This window comes from Corapipo altera, unplaced genomic scaffold (genome assembly GCF_003945725.1).
Source record: "Corapipo altera isolate COAL_440 unplaced genomic scaffold, ASM394572v1 98, whole genome shotgun sequence".
NCBI lineage: Eukaryota > Metazoa > Chordata > Aves > Passeriformes > Pipridae > Corapipo > Corapipo altera.
Window position 1 is genome coordinate 6106315 of NW_020884914.1, and position 22122 is coordinate 6128436.

Sequence of the window (22122 nt, forward strand, 5' to 3'; positions counted from 1 at the left end):
CGGGCGGGCGGCGGGGCCGGGGCAGCGGCGGACGGGCGGCCATGGCCATGGCCGGGGCAGCCGGGCCGCCCCTGCCGCGGCTGCTGCTGCTCCTGCTGCAGCTCCTGGCGCTGCCCGCCGGCCGCGGAAACCGCACCGGCCCCGGTGAGTCCCGGCGCGGCGGGACCGGGGGAGCCGGGGGGGGGCTCGGCGGGACCGGGGGGCGGCCGGCGGGGTCCCGGGAGGGGAGAGGGGGCGGTGGGAAACCGGTTGGGTTGTGTTAGAGGGAGCCCCGGGAGCTGCCCCGCATCCCGCGGCTCCTGCCGGGGTGGCTCAGCGGTGACTTTGGAGTGGTTTCGTGCTCTCCCGAGGGATTCGGGGGCTCCTGAGCATCCCCGGGGGGCAGCGCCTGTGCCGGCCCTGCGGAGCAGCGGGAGGTCGGGCCAGACCCGGAGCGTTCTGCTGTGTTGGCAGCGGTTGTTTTCCTTGGCTTTGCCTCGTTTTTAGATTACTTTACTTCCAGCGCATCCAGACCGGGTGGTAACCCGCGGCTTTTGGCAGAGCGGGGGGTGCTGGGGGTGCGGGGGCCGTGTCCCTTCTCTCCGGAGGGTCAGCCAGCTGCTGTGGCGGTGGAGAGGTCTGGGGAGGTGAGGTTGTCCACCTGCTCACCCCGTCGCGGGGGTCGGCTCGTGCTGCCGGTGGTTATCCGCTGTTGATGGTGGTTGTCGCTCCCACACAGTCCGCAGAGCAAGGATTCTGCTCGGGGAGCCAGGGCTGAGATGGCCCCGTGCCCCAGGCCCACCCTGCTCTGGCATCCTGCTCGCTGGGTTCCCAGCCCTTGGAGAGCTCCGCTGTGCCTCAGGTGTGGTGCTGGGTTTGTCCCGGCGCCGTCCCGCCGGCTGTGGGAACGGCTCTGCAGGGAATGCCTCCATAGGGAATGCCTCCGTAGGGAATGCCTCCGTAGGGTTACGTCTGGGCGCTGCTAAAGAGCGGCTCCTCCACAGAGGAGCGAGGGGCCCTCGCTCTGCAACATTTCTAGGTGGATTTTCGACCCCGGAGAAAGGAACGGGGTTTTCTGTTACATTGTAAATGGCCAAACATCCTGCCACATAGTCCTGTCTTGCCTCCAATCGGGCTGAACATCAACTCCGTAGCTTTAGACAGCGTCTGCTTTGAAATGAGAGCTTCGTCCCTTTGATGGGAAGCCCTGTGAAACCACCAGTCAAGGTATTATTTCCTAAAACTACCATGAGATCATCTTTGGACAAACAAACTCAAGCTGTACGAGGTGACTCTTTACTCTGAAATTGAAATAACGCGTCTCCTCTCAGCATCATCAGGGATTCTACTGCATTCTGTTTCTCTTTAAAGCACTTTTGTTTTTTGCATAATACATTTGAAACCTGCTTATGCAAAATCTGTATGGGAGAGGATGAAAACAGCATCCATTTGACAGGTCCCTTGCTCAGTTTAAAGCTTGTTTTACGTCATGGGACAGTCGAGGGGGACTTTCCAGGTGTTGCCAAGCAGACTGAATAGATTGGGATGGACACATAGGGAGCACAGCAAATACCAGGGTACTCTATCGATGCAAATGGAGTACACATCTCCTCTGCTGTGACCTGTCTTTCTGGCTTTTCTCTGCTGATGTTCCGTTTATCTGCCTGTGGTATTTCCTTGTCAGCCCAGGCAGAGGTGCCCTGGGAGTCACATACCTGCTCTCTGGGTGCAGCTACCCAGTGCAGCCTGTGAGTGAGGGGTGGGCCCTTGTCACCACAAGAAGCTGTTTTTCAGTGGACTTTGTCCACAGCCCCAACTGCTGCTTACCTGGTGACAGGCAGTGTGTGGGCAGGGCAGGTCTGCCTGCCTTTGACCTGCTAATGTGCTGGAGCTCCCTCTGTATAATTGACCAGTCCTTAATAAATAGCACTGCTGATTGCTGGAGTTTTTAATTTTGCAGTCTGCCTGCCCTCTCCTCCCCAAAAAACCACACAAATCATGCTTTGGCTTTGTGAGGACGTGCAGGATGGGTGGTGACCGTGGCTGACAGCTGGTGGGGTTGGAGCAGCAAGTTGTAGGTTGCCTGATGGGACCTGTTGCGTTGAGCAGGACTGCAACCCTAATCATGCCTTGTGTCCCTGCCTACCCTCATCCTGTGCCCAGAGATCTCCATGGACTGCCAGAAAGGAACATGCCAAGTACATGCAGGGCGTGCTGGGGACATAGACACCACTGATGAAAGCTCCTTTCCATAGGCCTTGTGTGTGAAATGTTCCCGGGCTTGCAGGGGATCACAGCCAGCTCTTGTCCGCAGTCCCCACGTGCTGCCCTGCAGTTCCAGCCAGGGAGCATTTGCTTGAAAAGCCCCTTTTGTGCGTGACCCCAGTGTGGGGACCGCAGTGGGACAGCTCTGCCCACAGGCTGTGGACTCCTGCTGTCCTGCTCAGGGCTCACCTTCCCCATGACCTTTCCTGCCTCCGTGCACTGAGGTGCTGCAAGCTCTGCTCCCTCAGCTGGACCCCGCAGCAAGGTCAGGCGGCCGCACTCTTCCTCCACAAGCAAATCCTCCAGCTGGCTTGCGTGGCTGGTATTTCTTGCTTTCCTGTTTCCTCCTTTCCCTGCTGGGCTTGCAGGGTGCCCGCAGGCTTTGGCTTGGTAATTTGCCAGGGAGTTAAACCCATGATTACCGTTCCTGTCTCTTTGTGGTGCCGTGGGTGCAGGCCGGTGAGTGTCCTGCTTTGGGGCACAAATCGTAGTTCCTGCTAGGATTAGATCCCTCTTGGCAAGAAGTACATCCCAAGGATCTGGTCCCACCTGAGGACTGTTCTCCTCTTTCTCTGGCATCTTTCTTGGGTCCTCTGTGTTTCCAGCATGACCCTGTGCAGCAGTGGAGGAAGGCAAGTTAACCCACAGTCGCTACTTATTCTCTAATAGAAATTATGAACCTGCCTCTGAAAGGCGCCACAGTTTCTCTTCTCTCCAGAGAATTCCAAAGGAGAAAAGGAGCATCTGGAAGCACTCTGCAGAGATGTGAAGACATATCTTCTACCCCCTTGCTGAGTGTTATGAACCTTGTTTTTGGAGAGGCAGCATGGTCTTAGCTCTGCTGTCTCCGTGCAGTTTTATCCCTTTCTCTCCTCTGGTGTGATGCTTCTTTTCCAGCCCTGAGTTGCAGTCTGCTTGGTTTCATTAATGTATAACTTTGCAGGTGAAATGATCATCAGGGTAGGGGTGATCTGTAGGAATAGCTGGGCAGAGGGATGGAATGATGTCCTGATGTCACTTTGACTGGGTAGCTGTTGTCCTCTCGCACGCCCTTTCAGCATACCCTGGGGCTGTTCTTGCTATCCCAGCAGCCCTTCTTCCAGCTAGGAAAATCTTTAGAGTTTGGAAGGTACATCTGAAAGCAGAGTTACATTTGCAGCACATGAAATTTTCATCACGTTGTGTGTCACAGGGAGACACTACATGTGCCTGAGCTGAGTAAAATGGATAATCACAAAATGGTTTGGATTGGAAGGGACCCTAAAAATCATCTGTCCCTCTGCCATGGGCAGGGACACCTTCCACTAGCCCAGGTTGCTCCAAGCCCTGTCCAACCTGGCCTTGAACACTTCCAGAGATGGGGCATCCACAGCTTCTCTGGGCAACCTGTCCCAGTGTCTCATCATCCTCACAGGGAAGGATTTCCTCCTAACATCTAATCTAAATCTCCCTTCTTAGTTTAAAACCATCCTCCCCATCCTATCACCCTCTGCCCATGTAAAACATCAGCCCATGCACTGAGCAGACAAACAAGGGCACAGCTCTTGCCTCTTGGCACCATAAACTGCTGCTGGCTCCTGGGGCCCCCCTGTGCTACCTGCACCCATCTGCTCTGCACTGTCTGCCCCAGGGTCTGCTGCTGCCTATTCCATCACCTTCTGCCATCAACCTTTCCTCCTCCCTCGTGTCTCTGGTGGTCTCTCGTCTTCAGAACACATCTCAGAGCATTGTTTAGGCATCTTTTAGTGCTCTCCTTCTCTGGGTGATGGTTCATTGCAGGGATGTGGGTGGTTCTGGCTGGGGGAACATCATGGATCATCACATATCTAGTGGGACTGGGATGAGAAATCAGGGACACAAAGGGCCCCTCTCCAGCAAGATTAAGCTTCCTGTGTGCTTCTGTGGGTGGATAAAGCCCTTGAGCCTGCCCTCAGCAGCTCCCCCACTGACTGCTGTGCTCTCTCCCTTCCAGACTCCCTGTATGTCTCCGAGTACTTCTCCCAGAGTGCACAGAAGCTGTCCTTCTACAGCTGGTATGGGAACGCCAAGCTCTTCCACTTCCATGTGCCAGAAGACACTGTGCTGCTCCGTTGGCTCCTGCAGGCATCCCGGGGGAAAGGACCTGAGTGCACCAGCATGGAGATCACAGTGTATGTATGTCCCTGCGCCAGGGATTGCCCACGTGGGCGTCCTGTCCTCTTGTCCTGGTTGCTCATGCTGGGGCTGGTTGGTTCTAGGAGGCTGGGCATCTGCTCCTCAGCTGCAGGAGCCACAGTTTCTTAATGTACAAGCACTGGATCTGTGTTTAAACCTGTAGGAGTGTTTTGTGTTCATGTTGCCAGTGAGTCTGGGACTGCCTGTTAGACCTGCTGTCCAAGAGATGCTGGAGAGAGCTTCACAGTGAGGATGGTCTGCTGTTCACACAGAGGTGTTCCTGGACCTTTCCGTGCCTGGCAGGACCCTGCACATGGTGCCAAAGGATGTGGCAGGACTACAAGGGGCTTGAATGCACCCAAACTGATTGGATGTGGACAAACTCCCCAGTACAGAGGAACTGAAGAGACTGGGGGCACTTTGGGAGGGCTGTGGCTGTGTGTGGAGCAGAGGTAGAAGAAGAATGTTATGTCCTGCAGACATAAGAGCATGAGAAGATTGTAAATGCAATTTCAGTGCAAGAATTGGGGTTAAAGCAGTACTTGACTTGTTGGAAGATTTGAGTTCAAAAACCTGGAAGAATGTTTGGAGGGTAACAGGTTTCCTGGGCAAGTTGTGCCCATGGAGACACGTGGGTCTCTGACACCCAGTTCACAGAAGTCTTGGGAGTGACTGAAGCTGCTTGGCTTGTGCTTCCCTGGTCTGTCCTGGGCACAGACCAGTGCTCTTAGAAGCTGCTCTCCTGAGCAGCCTGTCACAGGCTTTCCGCTTCCCAGAAAGGTTTCCTGTAGTTTGGGCATGTGAGGGACAAGACAGCAGCTAAATGATCCCCTAAGAAATGAAGGCTAACCCAGACAAGCTCCAAGGGGTAACAACATACCACCTGTCACATTTGCTTCCTGGACCCATGGCAGAGCAGCCCAAAAGTGAGCAACTTAAATGCCAAATTGACTGAATAAATATCTTGCATGTTACTCAACTGCATGTGTTCCTGCTACTTCAAACGCTGGGCTGCTTATCTGGAAAGCAGAAGTGCTGGGGAACTGAAGTCTGCAATATGGGCCTCCTTGTAAGCATCTTTTTAGTCTGTCTGTCTACCCTTCTTAAAAGAGGAAATAGGAAGATTCAGATCTTAGCTGGAAAATGAAAGCTCTTTGTGGATGGCTTCCCCTATAAGGGGAATTTGCTGATGGTTATAAAGAAGGAGTAGTCTTGCAGCTGGGGCTTAACCTTAGTAAGTGTTGGAAATTTGCTTCCAGGCTTGATGGAACCATGTTAATCCTTATCTTAATAATCAGCCGAGTTAAAGCAATCTCTAAATAAATCCTGGATAAGCTAATAGCAGCCAGTCCTCACCAGATGAAAACAAGGGCTCCTGTGTTCCACTTGGAAATGTGGGGGTTTCCAGCCTGCTCCCTCTCCAATCCCAGGCCAACCTGAGTGTCCTCTGAGTCTGTATCCCATTTTATCTCTCCAGTGCCTGTACACCCCTCGGTTCATTGGCACTCTGGTTTCTCTCACAGGCACTTTCGCCACGGAGCCCCTCCTGTGATTAACCCCCTGGGCACTCGCTTCCCTGCCAACGCCACCGTCCGTCCTTCCTACAACATCAGCATCGCCCTGAGCAGTGCTGTGCAGAACACCACCTTCGTGAACGTCACCACCCCCGCTGCAGGGGACTGGTTCATCGCTGCCCACCTGCCCGAGGCCGCCGGCAGGATCGAGGTGAAGGTGAGGAGGGTCCTGCCAGGGGTCCTGCCGGGGGTCCTGGCCGTGCAGCCCTGCCCGGTGTGTCTCCTCACAGCCACAGCTGACCCCTGTGCTCTCCCCTTCTGCAGGGTTTCTCCACTCCATGCCCCTATATGTTCCAGGCAGATATGTTTGTGCTCAGACTCACTGATATGCCTGTCCTGGAGCCTGGTGTTCCCATGCCACACACCGTTGTCTCGCCTGCTAAGCCACTGCATGTCAAGTGAGTGAGGGCAGCGGGTGGACACAGGGGCATGAGGGGGAGGGATTTCCCAAGAGAGCTGCTTAGGGGGAAGCCACTCTTGTTCCCAGGTGGGGCTGGAGCTGTGGGGGGTCTCTGAGCCTGTCTGCTGAGCCCCCTGCAGCAGTGGTAAGGTTTGCACGGGGAGCACACGAGCACCCTTCTCCAAGTCTTCCCACGTGGTCATAGAGGTTCAACTGCGGGAATTTTAGTTCTTCGAGATGTTTCCCTTGGGAAGGATTTTCACACCACCAACCGGGGCAGTCTAGTTCTCGCCACAAAGCCCTGGGGACTGTGGTGGGTCATGGCTGGCTTGCACTGAGAGTACAAGCTCTGCAAAGTGCTGGTCCCTCCTCCCGCAGGGTCTTCGTCCCCAAACACGCCGCAGGGATGCGGTTCCAGCTGCGGAGCTGCCTGACAAGTGACCAGAAAGCGTGTGCTGTGCGGGTAGTGCTGGGCTCCATCACACTGCCCCAGTCCTTCCAGAAGACCCTCACCTGCACAGGGAGTGCAAACTGCAGCCTGGCCCTGGACTCGCCCCCCTGGGAGAAGTGGCTGCAGATCATGGTGGAGAGTCTCGGCACTGCCAACGCCAGCGTGTCCATGGAGATGCTGGCTTCTTTCACAGGTGGGATCCCGCTTCCTCCAGCCCTGTGGAAAGGATCAGAGGGAACTTTGTGTCTGCTGTGTCTCTCTTGGGCCTTTGCTTGCCTGGCTGTGGTGGCCTGCATCTCCCAGCATGCTGGTTGCTTCCTCTTGGAGGCCCAAGGCCTAATCATTGCTTTGGGGTCAAAAGTAAAGGCTCCAATGCCCACTCCAGAGTGATACCTGCTAGAGCTGCCTGTTTTGGAAATGCCTGAGAAATTCAGGGTCTCTGAAGCAATGACCTTTTCCAAAGGTTGTTTGGAAAGCAGTGGCTGGCTTAAGATTTGGTGTGAGCAATAGTTTGGGGTGGGTGTACCAGACTAATGCTGTGTTGACTATCAATTGGCCACAAGCAGGCTACAGACAGGAAACCATCTCACAGAGGTTTACTTGGGGAAATGTCTGGGGTTGTGGTGAGGGGATGTTGCCATTTCAGGTGACACCTTGTAACTCAGAGGGTCACAAGTCTGTTGTGGTGTCTTTGCATCCTATTACCTGACCATAATCCCTATTTGACTGCTGGAAGCTCACCAACCAGGTACATTTTTAAAGCTTTCTTCTGCTGGGGGTTCTGCCATCCCCTCCTCAAAGCAGAGCCTCGTCCTGTGTGCTGGAAGGCCTGGCACAGGTGTTAGAGGGGAGCACAAGAGTCTTTGGGAGCAATGGACAGGCTCCAGCACTGGGACTCTTAAGTGTCACACTCAGCTCCATCTGCCATGATGGCCTGTGCCTGTAGCTTCACTGGGTTGGCTTCTCCTTTCTGCTCAGCCTTGTCTGCTCATTTTTGGGGAGCTGGGAGAGACTTTTATGCAGCCTGTGGCTCTGGGACAGCTGAGTGCTCAGCTCTGCTGCTGGCTAGTGAGTAGTCCCTGCATACCTTGATGATGCTGTGTTATCCCTTCTCTTCCCCCGTCCCTGCAGCTCCAGGGTGTTTCCACACACTGTACTGCTGTCTGGCTTCCAGCAGTGTCCCAGCTTGTGGATGCTCCCCCTGCAGAGGTGGTGCCTTTCCAGGGCTGCAGCCAGTGCTGCAGTGCATGAACACCCCCCCAGTTTGTGCTATCACTTGGAGGGCTGGAGCTGCTGGGGTCTGCCTGGGTGAGGTGCTGATCCTGGCTGTGCTGATTCCTCTCCTTCTTATGCTTTACAGTTTGCAGACCAGGAAGCGCCAGTTCCTTCCTTAACTTCATCAGCCTAAACCAGAGCCAGGCTGGTGCTAGGCCAGGTACCACAGGGGCAGCAGGGAGCTCTGCTCAGGCTGCTGGAGAGGCTCCACGCAACACATCTGTCCAGAGGAGCTCCTGCCTGCAGAACCAGCCCGTGGTCCGTGAGGACCTGGATGTTGTGTCCGTGCGCTACAGGCTCCTCAACGGTCCCAGCGTGCCCGTGAACTCCCTGTCCCCGACCCTGCTCCTGCTCAACCTGAACACTGGCATGGACAGCGGGGGCTCCCTCGTGGTCAGTCTCCTGCTTAACAAGGTACAGGGGCTGATTGATGATTGTGCCCCCTTTGCAGGGCTTTGTCCCTGCTCCTGGGTGGGTTTGCCAGCACACTCCAGGGGCTGTGGGACTACTTCTCTTTCTTTCTGTTGCTGCAAAACACTCTGAGCCTGTTCTAGCTGCTTCCAGCATGTCCCACCTGCCAGCTCCAATTCGAATGCCACAGCTTGCAGCATGTGGCGGCAGTGACGCAGAGGAGACAAAACGGGAAGCAGCTGCAGTGCCATCTTCTCCATGGGAGCCTGGCACCTTGCCACCAGGAGGGAAATCCTGCCCAAGTCACTGATTCCCAGGCTCCTTCAGGGACCTCCCCGAAATCAGCCACCTGAAATTCTATGAAACTTCCTGAGGGCTGGAGCAGGGCTCAGCCCTGATGTCCTGCAGCCTCTGGCTTGTGCCACCGTGTGGTGGTGTTGAAGTGATGTGTGAGTGTCCCAGCTTCGGAGCAGTTGCCCTGGGAGGGTCTCTTGCCTTTTAGCCACTACATAACACAGTGGCAGCACAGGGTAAGGTGAACATGGGTTTGGTCAGAAACCTGCTGAATTGATGACGGGTGACCTGCAGGATTTACTGTCACCTGCTGCTCCCGTCTGCCATGGGCCCTGTGGGAGATGAACGGTGCAGGGGGATGGCATTGGGGTGCTGTGACATGGGACACTGCTCTGTTTGCACAGACATCTGTGAGCCTGGCCAATGCCACCGTGGTTGGATGTGTGAGTGCTGCCTCCCCGGTGCTGTCCCTCAACGCCACACGGAACTGCAGCACAGGTAGGAGAGGCTGACACCTGCCACCAGCTCAGCTGGTCATCTCACTGCTCTGCTTTTAGACCTCATGGGCTGTCAGCTGACTCAGGACTTTGTGGGGTGTCCCAGGGAAACTGATTTTGAACTGACTCAGGACTTTGTGGGGTGTCCCAGGGCAGCTGATTTTGGCACAAACCCTCCTGAGGTCTTTGTGCTGGCACATTCCCAGGGTGCTGGGGTGCAGGTGGTGGTTTGGCACCAGGAGTTAGCCTCCACCAAAGGAAGGTCTGGTTACCAGCTGGGGCTCTTCCAGCCTTCTTAGCAGGAGGTTTGGGGATGGTCAAGGCATTGCTGGTGTGCAGAGAAGCTAAGCTCTGCACTGGAGGAGTAGCCAAGACAGCAGGCTGTTCCACGTGCCCTGTGCTGTGCAGACAGGTATTGAGAATTGAGAAGAATGAAAAAACAAGGGTCTTGGGAGCAGGGGTCCTCTCCATCCCCCTGGTGCCTCCTGAGCATAGGAGCAAGGAGCCACTGGAGTATCTGATTCCTGTGTGATCAGTCTCAGCCTGGGGTTGTTGTGGGCTCTTCTTCCCAAGTCTGGTCCATCACAGCACCCTGTTTCCTTCCAGCTTTTTCCCAGGGCTACCCTCTGAGCGTGAGCACGTCCTCTGCAGAGGCAATGCTGATTGTCCTGTACCCTCAGACTGATGACTGGTTCCTGTCCCTACAGCTGCTCTGCCCAAAGGGCCAGGGGTGAGTCTGGTGTGTCATCCCACCCTGGGGCCTGTTCAGAGCACTCTGCCTCCAAATCCCACTGGCCTTGGCTTGTGTGAGCAAAACTGACCCTCCGTCCTCACCTCTGGGAGGGGGGAGGCAGTGGGCACCCAAACAGCTTAACCAGTGTCAAGCTGGCACATTATCATGCCAGACTGCAGATGGCAGAGCCTGCCTGGGTGAGCTTCCCCTTCCCCTGGTGGATTTTGAGGTGATAAATTGGGAAATAATTGCTGCTGTTACCCTTTTGGGAGGTCTCAGAGATGCAGGCAGCTGTGCCCATACTCCTGCAGTTTGCCTCTCTGATAGTTTTCTGCCTGCTGGGATGAGTGCATGATGTAACAGAGTGGTGGTGACGCTGGTCTGTCATGGGGGTCTGGGGAGAGCTGACACTCACCTGGACATCAGTTTGGCAGTCCAGGTGGAGAGGGAGTAGACTCTGCTCTGAGGTGGTAGGAGGGACAGAGCAAATCTCGAAATAGCAGGGATCTTGCATGCAGGAGCACTGTTAGACCCTGAGGAGCAGGGCTCAGGGCTGCCCAAAGGTCTGGGGTGCCAAGGGGACCTGCTGTCCTTGCAGAGAATGTCCCAGTGCAGAAGCCAAAGTGACGGTGTTCGCATACCTCACCCCCTGCTTCAACGACTGCGGCCCCTACGGGCAGTGCAGCCTCCTGAGGAGACACGGGTACCTCTACGCTGCCTGCAGCTGCAAGGCTGGTGAGTGCATTTTCCTGGGAAGCTCTGCCATCCGAGGGGAAGACACTTTGTAGGGTGGTGGTGCTTGGGATGGGGAGCCTGGGGTCTGCTGTGGCTGCCAGCATCACAGCGCCCGGGGAAGCACACTCTGGGGAAACACAGGGCACCCCAAGGGTGATGGGGAATTGAGCTTGGAAGCTCCCTGGGGCTTGGAGAGGTGTTTCTGAGCATCCCCAGAGAGATTAGGGAGCTTGAAAATGCCTGTGTCAGAGTCTGTGCCTTTCAGGGAGGTTTGCTGTGTAGGTTCCTGGTATGGGATACAGTGAGTCCCTGTCTATCTCCTGCCAAAAGCCTTAGACTCAGAGGTGCCCCTGGAGGAGGAACATCTGTGTCAGCTGCTAATTATCTTAATGGCCTGAGAGGATGGTGCAGTCTGTGCTGTGGGGAAGATGAGCTCTGCTGTGCTTGGGTGGCTCCGTGTACCTGTTCTCAGCAGAAGGACAAGGAAAACTGTGGTTCCCTGCTGCTCTGGGCCTGAGCCAGGACCTCCCTGCTGCAGTGCTGATGATGGGTGAGGAGTGAGAGGGAGAGCAGCATCCTAATTTTTCCCCGAGGGCTGCCAGGTTCTGGGAAGCACAGAGCACCTCAAGGGAACTGGGGAATCAGGCTGAGGACAGCTTTCCGCTGAATCACTCGCAGCAAAATGCCCCATCTGCATATTGGTGACCCAGAAATAAACCAGGGAGAGCAGCTTCCCTGCTGCTCTCCAGGGGCAGAGCTGCTCTAGTGACTCTGGAATGGGATGGATGTTACTTTTAACTAAGCTCCTTGACCGTGGAGTGCGTGCACATCCCTCATCTGGCCTGAGGCTGACCTCCTTTCCTCAAAAGGAGGGCATGGGCATCTTAATCTTTAATTAAAATCATTTAAATAATAAAAAAATGCAGATTCGTGTTTATAGAGGCTGTCTCAGTTCAGTCCTTGGTATCCAGTCAGAGGCTGAGAATTGTGCCCTGTGCCAGGCACTGTCCTTTAGGAAATTTTCACTCCCACCATCCTGTGCAGCCCTGGATGTCACTGTGGGCTGAGGCAGTGGGTTTGTTCACCTTGGAGGAGTTGGAGTGGGATCAAATTGCAGTTTCTGCTGCCCACGGGGTTACAGGGACCCTGGAACTGGCTCTGCAGGGGAAGCACAGGAAAGGGTAGGAGCCCACAGACATAGGCTGCAGCAAGGAGGCTTCCACCTAAATCAAAGAAGACCAATCTTTTCCCCCTCAGGCTGTTTGTCTTTGCACAGTATCCAGGTCTCCATCCTTGGAGATCTTAAAAAGTCACTTGGACAAGGCCCAGAGCAGCCTGACCTGGGTTTGGGGTCTGCCCTGCCATTACAGGTGGTAGGAGAGAAACCCAATGGCTTCCTCAATGCTGGGGATCATTCTCCACCCTGGTTCCTGGGACCTGTAGGGATCTTGCACCCAGCTCATACCATCATGTGAAGCATCCGAGCCTTGAATGCTGTTTCACAGCACGGAGCGTGTGTGTTGAGTTGCTGTGGGGATGGAAAGCACCAGTCTGGGTGTAGGATGGCCTCTGCTACATGGGAACAACCTGGGGGATGTCCTCAGAGCAGACATGGAGCTCTGCTGGGGTTCCCCAAATTCCCACAGCAGAGCATGTGATGAGTAACGAGACCATCCTGAGGACTGTGAGTGGCTGATGGAGCAAGGGAGAGGAGCCTCTGGGATAGTCCAAGGGTGTGACTGCACCTCCTGAGGCATCCCAGGCTCCTGCTGGGGGCTGTGGGATGACAAGGTAGGGCCTGTGAGATCCACAGAAGCCTCTCTGCTCCGCAGGTTGGGGTGGGTGGAGCTGCACGGACGACACCAAGGCCCAGTCCATCGGGGCACAGAACTTGGCCACCCTCCTGCTCACCCTGAGCAACCTCATGTTCCTGCCAGCCATAGCAGTCGCTGTCTATCGCTACTACCTGGTGGAGGCCTCTGTCTACACCTACACCATGTTCTTCTCTACGGTAGGGATTGCCTTCTCTCGGGTCCCCCTCCAGCTCCCCCTGCCAGCTCCCCCTGGGCATTGGGAATGCTGCACCAGAGAGAAGTCCTTGGTGGAGCAGCCCATCCTGGAGCTCCACAGGTTGCTTCTAGGATCATTAGACAGGCACCTCCATGGACATGTCATGGAATCACGGAATTATGTTAAGGGGTTGGAATGGACCTTAAAGATCATCTAGTCTCAACCACCCTGTGCCATGGGCAGGGACATCTCCAACTAGACCAGGCTCTTCAAGGCCTTATCCAACCTGGCTTTGAACACTGCCAGGGTTGGGGCATCCACACCCTCCCTGGGCAACCTGTGCCAGTGTCTAACCACGCTCACAGTAAAAAATTTCTTCCTAATATTTAACCTAAATTTCCCCTCTTTCAATTTGTACCCATTACTCCTGGTTCTGTCACTACAGTTCCTGATGCAGAGTCCCTCTCCAGCTTTCCTATAGCCCCCTTCACATACTGGAAGGTTGCTATGGAGTCTCCATGCAACCTTCTCATCTCCAGCCTGAACAGCCCCAACATTCTCAGCCTGTCTTTGTAGGGGTGCTGCTCCACTCCTCTTACCAACTTCGTGGCCTTCTCTGGACTCGTTCCAACAACACGTTTCAGAGCTGGAAGGGGTGTTCTTTTCCCTGGGGTCTTCAGCCCACACTGAGGTTGCTCATATTTGGGGCTGGGACCCCAGGGATGGAGATGGGGTTGGAGCATTTTGCACTGGAAGGTGCTGTCCCAGGAGCTCCTGGCTGCTGCTGGGAGGGTGCAGGTTGATGTTTGGTTCTCACTCGCTTTCCATAATGCCACAGTGGCTTGGTGGAGCTTCCTGGAGGCACTGCCTGCTGTGGGCTGAGCCTCCTCCTGCCTCTCCTTCTCAGAGCACCGTGTGGTGCTGCTGGATCCACCTGACCTTTGCTGTTGTCCCTGGCTGCAGTTCTACCACGCGTGTGACCAGCCAGGCGTTGCAGTGATGTGCATCATGGACTACGACACGCTCCAGTACTGTGACTTCCTGGGCTCTGTGGTGTCCATCTGGGTGACCATCCTGTGCATGGCCCGGGTGAAGAAGATCCTGAAATACGTGAGTGTCAGGTAACCCTGCGTGGCCCGGCCAGCCCTGAGCCAGCCAAGCCACAGGTGGCCACGCTGAGCCCTCTCACCTCTGTATTTTAGTGACCAGCCCGGTGACAAAGCCTGTTTGTCACCCAGTGCCACCCTGATTTTTAAACCAGTGGGTTTGTTTTGTCCCAGGAGTTTGGCTTGTGAACCTGCATGCTTGGAGGGACTGGGCATGAAGGGATTGAAGTTTGGGGGAAAGGTTTGTGGGTTCTCGGGTTTCTCCATGTGAAGGTGTTTCTCCCGACTCTTGCATGGATGCAGGGCTGGGTGGCCAGGAGAAAAGGTCCTCCCTGCCTCTGGCATGGCTGGCTGTGCTCTGGCAGCAGATGAGCTGCTGGTGGTAGTGGTGGTGTCTCTTTTCCAGGTCCTTTTCATCTTGGGGACTTTGTTAATTGCCATGTCCCTGCAGCTGGACCGCAGAGGGGTGTGGAACATGATGGGTCCCTGCCTCTTCGCCCTCGTCATCATGATTGCAGCATGGGTAAGTGAGGGCAACCAGGCAGGACTTGCTGCCCTTTGCTCCCCTGCAGAGACTGATGGCAGCAGAGCAGCCCCAAGGCTCCAGCACAGGCATGGCTTGGTCACCTTGAAACACCCAGGTGAAAAGGGCAGGGCAAAGGATTCACCTTCCAGCCCTCCACTAGCTGAGAAATCCCAGAAATCCCTTGGTTCTGGGTCTCAGCACAGTCCAGTTAGTGCACACCTGGAGCTGCAGCGCTGTCCCAAAGCACTTGGCTGGTGCCCTGGCCAGGACCTATGGCATCTCTGCTGGGCTTTGGTGCCACAGCTGGAGGGGGCCTTTTGCACACAAGAGAAGGGCCCAAGAAGGGGAGAGGCCACATTTCTCAGGGGCCCTGTTGCTGGGAGGCTGGCAGATGCTCCAGGGTCAGGCAGACCCTGCCTGAGCTTCTGCTTGGCTGCTCAAGCCCTCTGTGCTCTGACCCCTCCCAGGTTCACCATGGAACCAAACGCAGACACTGCTACCCCTCCTCCTGGAAGCGCTGGGTCTTCTACCTCCTCCCAGGGATCACCTTGGCTTTCATTGCCATCTCAGTGTATGCATTCATGGAAACCAATGAGAACTACTACTACACCCACAGCATCTGGCACGTGATGGTGGCCTGCAGTGTTGCTTTCCTGCTCCCTCCTCGGGACAAGCATAAGAAGCCCTGGGCTTGGTCCAAGAAGCTCACTTGTCGCTACCAGATCTGCCAGAACGACCGTGAGGAGCTCTACGCTGTGACCTGACCTGCCCAGCTCCCTCTCGTGGGGGTGGAGGGCTGGGGAAGCTGCTCTTTGCCTGGGCTGACCCTTGCACATGGTCAATCCTCTTACTGCTCATCCCCTGGCCAGGCGGGCCCAGTGTGGACCGGGTTTAAAGGTGAAGATGGTGGGCTGGTCTTGTGGAGACAAGTTTGAGGCCACCTCTGCTTTTCTGATGGGATGGGGCAGGCTCTTCATGGTTCCAGATAAAGGAATAGCCTGTCCCCCACCTCCCCATGGCCCTGGGGGAAATCGCCAACCCTTTTCCCCCCCTGCTGCATCCATGAGGCTTGGGCTTTGCCCACGCTGAGCTGGAGCCAAGGCTTTGGCTGCTGGGCTCTTCTCTCTGCCCCCTCTCCTGGCAGAGGCCTGTGGGACAGGGCTTCCCCTGCCATCCTGCAGTCAGCATTTGAACCCGAGAGAAGTTCTTCTGATCTGGGGGGCAAATGCTGCTGCATGCCCTTGGTGCTGATGGGGAGGGAGGGAGCTGATCTCTGGGAGTGCTGGGCCCTGGGCCTCAGCCTCCACCGGGGTCTGGAGCCTCTCTCCCTGTGAAACAGGTGCTGCTGCTCCTACCTAGTCCTGATTCTGGGAGGGAAGAATGAGGCTGGGACTTGGGCCCTGGATTCTGGATCAGACTTGACACGAATGTGAAAAACCCCATGTGGGGACATGCAAGAGGCAACAGTGGCATCTCAGCCAGAGCTGTGAAACCTGCAGCAGTGCAGGGTTTAGTGTAAGTTTAACTTGAGCTCTGTAAGGATCCAGGCTGCTGGTGTTCAGGGATTCACTGTTTTCCTCCTTTTCAGGGGGTTTGGCGTGGGCAGAGCTCTGCCTGGGTGGTCCAGGATGGTGCCTGAGCTGTACAGCCCTGCTTCTCCAGCCTGCTGTGCCTCAGAGGCTGGATGTGCTGCAGAGTCCTGGCTGATCTGAGGCCACTGCAGTGTCCCACCCTGGCCAGGAGCATCACCATGGTGTCTCGAGGTGGCCATGGTCTCCTTTGCAGCGTCTGTCTCACCTTAGCCTTACTTTAGGGCACGCAGAAAGCAAGGGCAGAAACTTGGGCAACCAGGGAAGTTGTCTTTGCCCATCCTTAATCTACAGAAAAGGGCTCAAATCCATCGTTCCTTGCTGGTTTCATTCCAGCTGTGGTTGGTCTGGTGTGTGCTGCTGGGAGCCCCTCAGGTGGCTTTGGGGAGGAAAGAGCTACTAATGAAGGATTTGCCTCCTCGGGGTTATTTCTTTGCTTTGAAGAGCACCCAGCTCAGCTCTGCACTTTATCCCTCTGCCTCCCCTTCCTCTGCAAACTCCCACTTTTTAAGCAGATGCAGGACAAGTGAAGGACACTTGTCTGCACCCAGCAGTGTCACCCCCCCCATCACCACCCGTGTCCCCCGTCTTTCATTTGCTGCTGCCATCCAGGATAGCACGGCAGGAGGGGGGATGTTGGGCCCTCAGGGCTTCCTCCAACTTTGACCACTTTTAGGCACTTTTTTTCCCCCTGTCTCGGTTTGCACAGCGGCGTTGTGGCTCCAGCACTGTGGAGGTGACCGCCGCTCCTTCACAGCCGTGCCGTCCGTGCCAGGCCGCCGGGGTGGCCTGGGGGCCACCAGTGTGACCTGGGTGTGCTGCCAGTGTGACCCAGGTGGCACTGGTGTTGACATGGGTGCTGTTGGTGTGACCCAGGTGCCACCAGTGTGGCTGCATGCTGCCAGTGTGACCCAGGTTCCACTGGTGTGACCTGCCTGCCACCAGCATGACCCAGCAGCTACCACTGTGATCTGGGTGCTGCTGGTGTGAGCCAGGTGCTGCCAGTGTGACCTGGGTGCCACCAGTGTGACCCAGGTGCCACCAATGTGACCTGGGTGCTGCCAGTGTGACCTGGGTGCCACCAGAGTGACCCAGGTGCCACCAATGTGACCTGGGTGCCACTAGTGTGACCCAGGTGCCACCAATGTGACCTGGGTGCTGCCAGTGTGACCCAGGTTACCTTGGTGTGTCTGTGTGCTGTGAGTGTGACCCAGGTTCCACTCGTGTGACCTGGGTGCCACTGGTGAGATCTGGGTGCTGCCAGTGTGACCCAGGTGCCACCATCGTGACCTGGATGCTGTCAGTGTGACCTGGGCACCACCAGTGTGACCCAGGTGCTGCCAGTGTGACCTGGGTGCTGCTGGTGTGACCCAGGTGCCACCAGTGTGGGTGTGTGCTGCCAGGGTGACCTGATGCCACTGGTGTGGCCGGCTGTCACCGGTTACCATAGAAAGCAATAATTCCTCATCGGGCCTTTCCCTTCAGGGATTTCCGTGCTGGAAGCAGGAGAAGCTTTGGGATGAGAAATCCCACTGACATGATTGTTTGTGTTTGATTGTTCGTTCTGCTTTGCCCTCCCACTGCTGGCCTGGCCCAAGCTTGGGTTGGTACCTGCAGGAGAAAGGGGGGTGTTAATTATTCTGGGTAAAATCTGAGCAAATTCCTGTGTTTGGGGAAAAAAAAAAAAAAAAAGGTTATTTTTTTCTTTGCTGTTAATACCTGTGATTATTTTATACGGTAAATTTTAAAGCTTACGGTTTTATAATTTAATAAAGGTGACGGTATTTGCGGGCAGGTACGTGGTGGCTGCAGTCACAGAATCACAGAATTATTGGGGTTGGAAGCGACCTCTGGAGATCATCCAGTTCAACCTGGAGCAGGTGACACAGGAACGAGTCCAGGTGGGTTTGGAATGTCTCCGGAGAGAGAGATTCCACGCCCTCCCTGGGCACCTGTCCCCGTGCTCTGACATCCTCAGGGTGAAGAAGTTCTTCTGCACAGAATCACTGAATATCCTGAGCTGGGAGGGACCCGCAGGGATCATCAAATCCACCTCCTGGCTCTGCACAGGACAGCCCAGCAATGCCACCCTGTCCCTGACAGCCCTGTCCGAAAACTTCTTGGCCTCTTGGTAGCTTTAGACCTGCACTAAAACATTCACAGCAGCAGCTGTTGAGCCTGGAGGAGACTGAGGGGAGACCAACTCAGGCCGTTGCCCTGGGGAGCCTGTTCAGTGCCCGAGCACCCTCTGGGGGGAAGAACCTTCCCCTGGCATCCAACCAAACCTCCCCTGACACAGCTCCAGGCCGTTCCCACGAGCGTGCTGAGGTGCAGCTCCTGTGTTTTAGTTCAGCCCATCACTCGTCCTGCCTCTGGGCGCCATCCCCTCGCACCGACCAGGCGAAACGCGGGCGCGGCGTGGCCCCTCGCGGCCGCCGTCGCGCCCCACCCGCGGCAGCGGGGCGGAAGCGGAAGCGGCGGTGCCGGCGGTCGGTGCCGGCGGTGGGTCCCGGTGCCGGCGGTCGGTGCCGGATCCGGGGGCGATGCCGCTGCACCGGGTCCCGCCGCGGCTCTGGCCGGCGCTGCGTCTGCGGGAGGGCATCTGCGCGCGGCTGCCGCAGCACTACCTGGCCTCGCTGGAGGACGACACGCCGCCCACGCCGGTGCACTGGCGGCCGCACGGCCAGCGCTACCGGCGCAACCCGCGCACCGGGGCCCGCGAGCGCGTGCAGGACGTGCCGGTGCCCGTGTACTTCCCGCCCGCCGCCAACGAGGGGCTGTGGGGCGGGGAGGGCTGGGTGCGCGGCTTCCGATACGCGCGGAACGACAAGGTGAGCGCCGGGCCGGGGTCACCGGGCCCGCGGGGGGGACCGGGAGAACGGCCCCGTCCCTGACGGCCCGGCCGTGCCCAGCTCTCCACCAGGCTGCCCAAGACGTGGAAGCCGCAGCTGTTCCGGCGGCAGTTCTACAGCGAGATCCTGGACGCCACGCTGACCATCACCGTCACCATGCGCACCCTCGACCTCATCGACGCCGCCTTCGGCTTCGACTTCTACATCCTCAAGGTGCTCAGGGGCTCCCGGTGCAGCTGGTGGGGCTGTGCCCACCTGCCCCTGCGGGCTGGGGGGTGGTGGAACAGAGTCAGAATGTCCCGAGCTGGGAGTGACCTACGAGGATCATGAGTCCAACTCCTGGCCCTGCCCACGACACCCCAACAATCCCACCCTGTCCCTGAGAGCATTGTCCAAACACTCCTGGAGCTCTGGCAGCCTTGGAGCCGTGACCACTGCCCTGGGGAGCCTGTTTAGTGTCCAGCCACCCTCTGGGGGAAGAACCTTTTCCTGAGATCAAACCTAACCCTCCCCTGGCACAGCTCCCTGGGTCCTAGCACTGCTCACACAGAGCAGAGATCAGAGCTGCCCCTTCCCACTCCCCCTTCTGAGGAAACTGCAGAGGAGTGATGGACTAAACTAAAACACATGAAGTTCCACCTCAGCATACTCATGGAGATGGCCCAAAGTTCTGTCGGGAGGTTTGGTTGGATATCAGGGAAAGGTTCTTCACCCAGAGGGTGGTTGGGTGCTGGAAGAGGCTCCCCAGGAAAGTGGGCTGAGTGGTGTCTTCCCAGTCTCCTCCAGGCTGAACAGCTGCTGCTGTTAATGTTTTAGTGCAGGCCTAAAGCTCCCAGCCTTTAATACCCTCTTGACTGGAGCTCTTGATATTAAAAACCAGAACCATGATCAAAGTGGCTCCAGAACAAACCCAGCGGATCTTTCCCCTCTCACAACGTGTGTCCTGAGCACCTCTGCAGTGCATGGATAACTTTCCAGTGCTGTCTGAGTGCTGGCAGACTGGCCAGCTGGTCCCTGGGTGCAGTTTGACTCCAGCTCTCTTTCCCCAGACCCCCAAAGCTGACATGTGCTCGAAGCTGGGGATGGACCTGAAGCGGACGATGCTGCTGCGCCTGGCACGGAGGGATCCCAGCCTGCATCCCAACGACCCAGCCAAGAGAGAGGCCATCTATGACAAGTACAAGGTGGGTGCCTGGCCTGCAGTGCCCACCCTGGGGTTTGTCCAGGCTGGTGGTGCCCCAATCACTACCAGTGTTGGTGCTCCAGGGTGTAGGCAGAGAAAATCTAAACATCACCAGGTTTTCCTTGTCTCTCTGTGGGTTCCCAGTCTCTGTGCTCACCATTTAGGAGCACAACAAGCAGTACTTTTGCTGTGATTTGAGATCAGTGAGGGTCTGCAATAAGCACAGGTAGGAGCTGGCACTGCCAAAGCAGCGAGGATTTGTACTGACCCTGCAGTGAGGAGCCCAGAGTGCCCCTGGGCTGTTCAGTTTTGTGAGCTGGGGGTGGTTGCCAGTGTGGAAACACCACCAGCACCCACAGTCCATGGAGCTGTGCTGAGAAACAGCCCCAGAACTACACAAAAGAGAGCTGCAACTGCAGATCAGATAAAGCAGGACCCCTGCTAAGGAAGGAGGAAAGCAGGGAAGTGGGATTTGGTTGCCAGAAATGAGGGAAGAGTGTTATAAGATTTGTCCACAGTAATGTTCTTACTGGATCATCTTTATGTCCTGGGCATAGAGAGGATTTGTATCTTGGTCACCTACAAAGATTGTACCACCTGCTCCTCCTTTTACCACAGGAATTTGTGATCCCAGAAGAGGAAGCTGAATGGGTTGGCTTGAGTTTGGTAGAAGCCATAGAAAAACAGAGGCTCCTGGAAAAGAAGGTGAGTTCCTGAGGCAGTGCTCAGCATTGAGGTGTCGTGGCTGCACATCCAGCTGAGCTGAGCACTCCTGAGCCACAAACCCTGTGGGGCTCCAGCTTCTTCAGGGATATGTTCACCCACGTGCTTCAGGACAGCTCTGGTGGGGGGGAACGAGGGGAGGGAGGGAAGCTTTTTAGAAGGAAAGGGATCCCTGGGAGCTGCTGATGTTTCTCATGTGCTGTCAGGACTGGGGAAGCTGCTGAATGTCCCACACAGGTGCCTGTCATCTCTGAGGGAGGACTAGAGAGCTGAGCAGCAGCTGTGGCTGGAGGATCAGCCAGTGAAAAAAGCCTGGTCACATCTTCCTCTGGTTTTACCTGTCAGCGCTCCCTGGGCTCCCCACTGCACTGCTCAGGTTCACTCCTCAGTGGTGTCTCCTCTGCTCTGTTGCAGGACCCTGTCCCACTCTTCAAGGTGTATGCTGAGGAGCTTGTCAACCAACTGAAAGAACAGGCAGCCCAGAAACAGTAGAAGAAAACAAACTTTTGGAGCAGAACCCCTGCTGTGGATGGAGCTGTGGGGTTCAGTGGGTCTGCTGTCTGAACCACACTGGAGGGGAAGGGGCCACGTGAAGAGTGTGCCCAGGAGCATGTTATTGAAGTCTAATGACAGCCTAAATTCAGTGAGGACCTGCTCCTGTGGGCCAAGGAAGGAGTTTCTGTGCTGTGGCCTCTGAGAGCGTTCCTGTCAGACTGACTTAGTGTGGGGTTTTTTGCCTGTACAAGCAGTTGGCTGCTGTTGAGAGCTTGATCATGATATAAAATGAAATATATTTTGGGAATATCAGTAAACTTTTCTAACTTTTCTCTGATACTTACTGCTCATTAGTGTGTTATAGCAGGGACTGTGAGACACTGTGCTGGTGTAACTCGGATCAGTCCCCAGCCTTGTGCAGCAGAGATGGTTGTGCCCCCAAAAGTGTGGCCCCAAACCCCTGCCTCAGCAGGTGGGCCTGGGCCACACAGCTCACTAACCTCTGGGTTACTGTGCTGTTTCTCTTTGAAATTGGTGACTTTAAAATCTTTTATTTTGTACAAATGTAGTTGAAATGGGTGTTGAAGCCTTTGCTGCTGTCTGGCAACGAGGGATTGCAAAGCACTTGCCATAATTACAGGCTGGTGAACAGCACTGTGTGTCCCTGGTAGTGTTTGGAAGCTTCGTGATCCTGCAGTGGGTTTCTGGGTGGATCAAAACCAGCCTCTCCCCCTCTCCCCTCAGCTCTGAGGGGAGGGACAAGCACAGAGCTTGCAGGCTGGACCTTTTGTGAGCTGTATCTCTGGATCATTACTTGCCCCCAGAAGAGACTTCTCCTTAACCATGTCTTGGGCTGAGACATTCCCCCTC

General features: G+C 56.0%; 2 protein-coding genes across 9 annotated transcripts; both read left to right on the top strand.

Moving 5' to 3' along the window:
- The first annotated feature begins 47 nt into the window (after positions 1-47).
- On the top strand, positions 48-17874 carry TMEM8A (transmembrane protein 8A). 8 transcript variants are annotated; one of them, XR_003529596.1, is made up of 15 exons: positions 48-144; positions 4217-4394; positions 5922-6129; positions 6237-6370; positions 6751-7016; positions 8184-8512; positions 9208-9301; positions 9907-10030; positions 10632-10768; positions 12601-12779; positions 13742-13888; positions 14291-14407; positions 14878-16834; positions 16995-17074; positions 17135-17874. XR_003529596.1 is itself a non-coding variant. In XM_027654791.1 (13 exons), exons 1-13 carry the CDS (start codon positions 48-50, stop codon positions 15172-15174), a joined length of 2307 nt encoding a protein of 768 aa, XP_027510592.1. In that variant the 3' UTR covers positions 15175-17874. The 8 variants fall into 8 exon arrangements, 1 of the variants encoding a protein (XP_027510592.1); XR_003529595.1 differs by having other exon boundaries at positions 14878-17174; positions 17274-17874; XR_003529590.1 differs by having other exon boundaries at positions 14878-17094.
- Positions 17875-18465: 591 nt separating this feature from the next.
- On the top strand, positions 18466-21591 carry MRPL28 (mitochondrial ribosomal protein L28). The gene is made up of 5 exons (XM_027655057.1): positions 18466-18830; positions 18912-19064; positions 19901-20035; positions 20653-20739; positions 21172-21591. The coding sequence occupies exons 1-5, from the start codon at positions 18543-18545 to the stop codon at positions 21247-21249; spliced, it is 741 nt and encodes a 246-aa protein (XP_027510858.1). The 5' UTR covers positions 18466-18542; the 3' UTR covers positions 21250-21591.
- Positions 21592-22122: the final 531 nt, after the last annotated feature.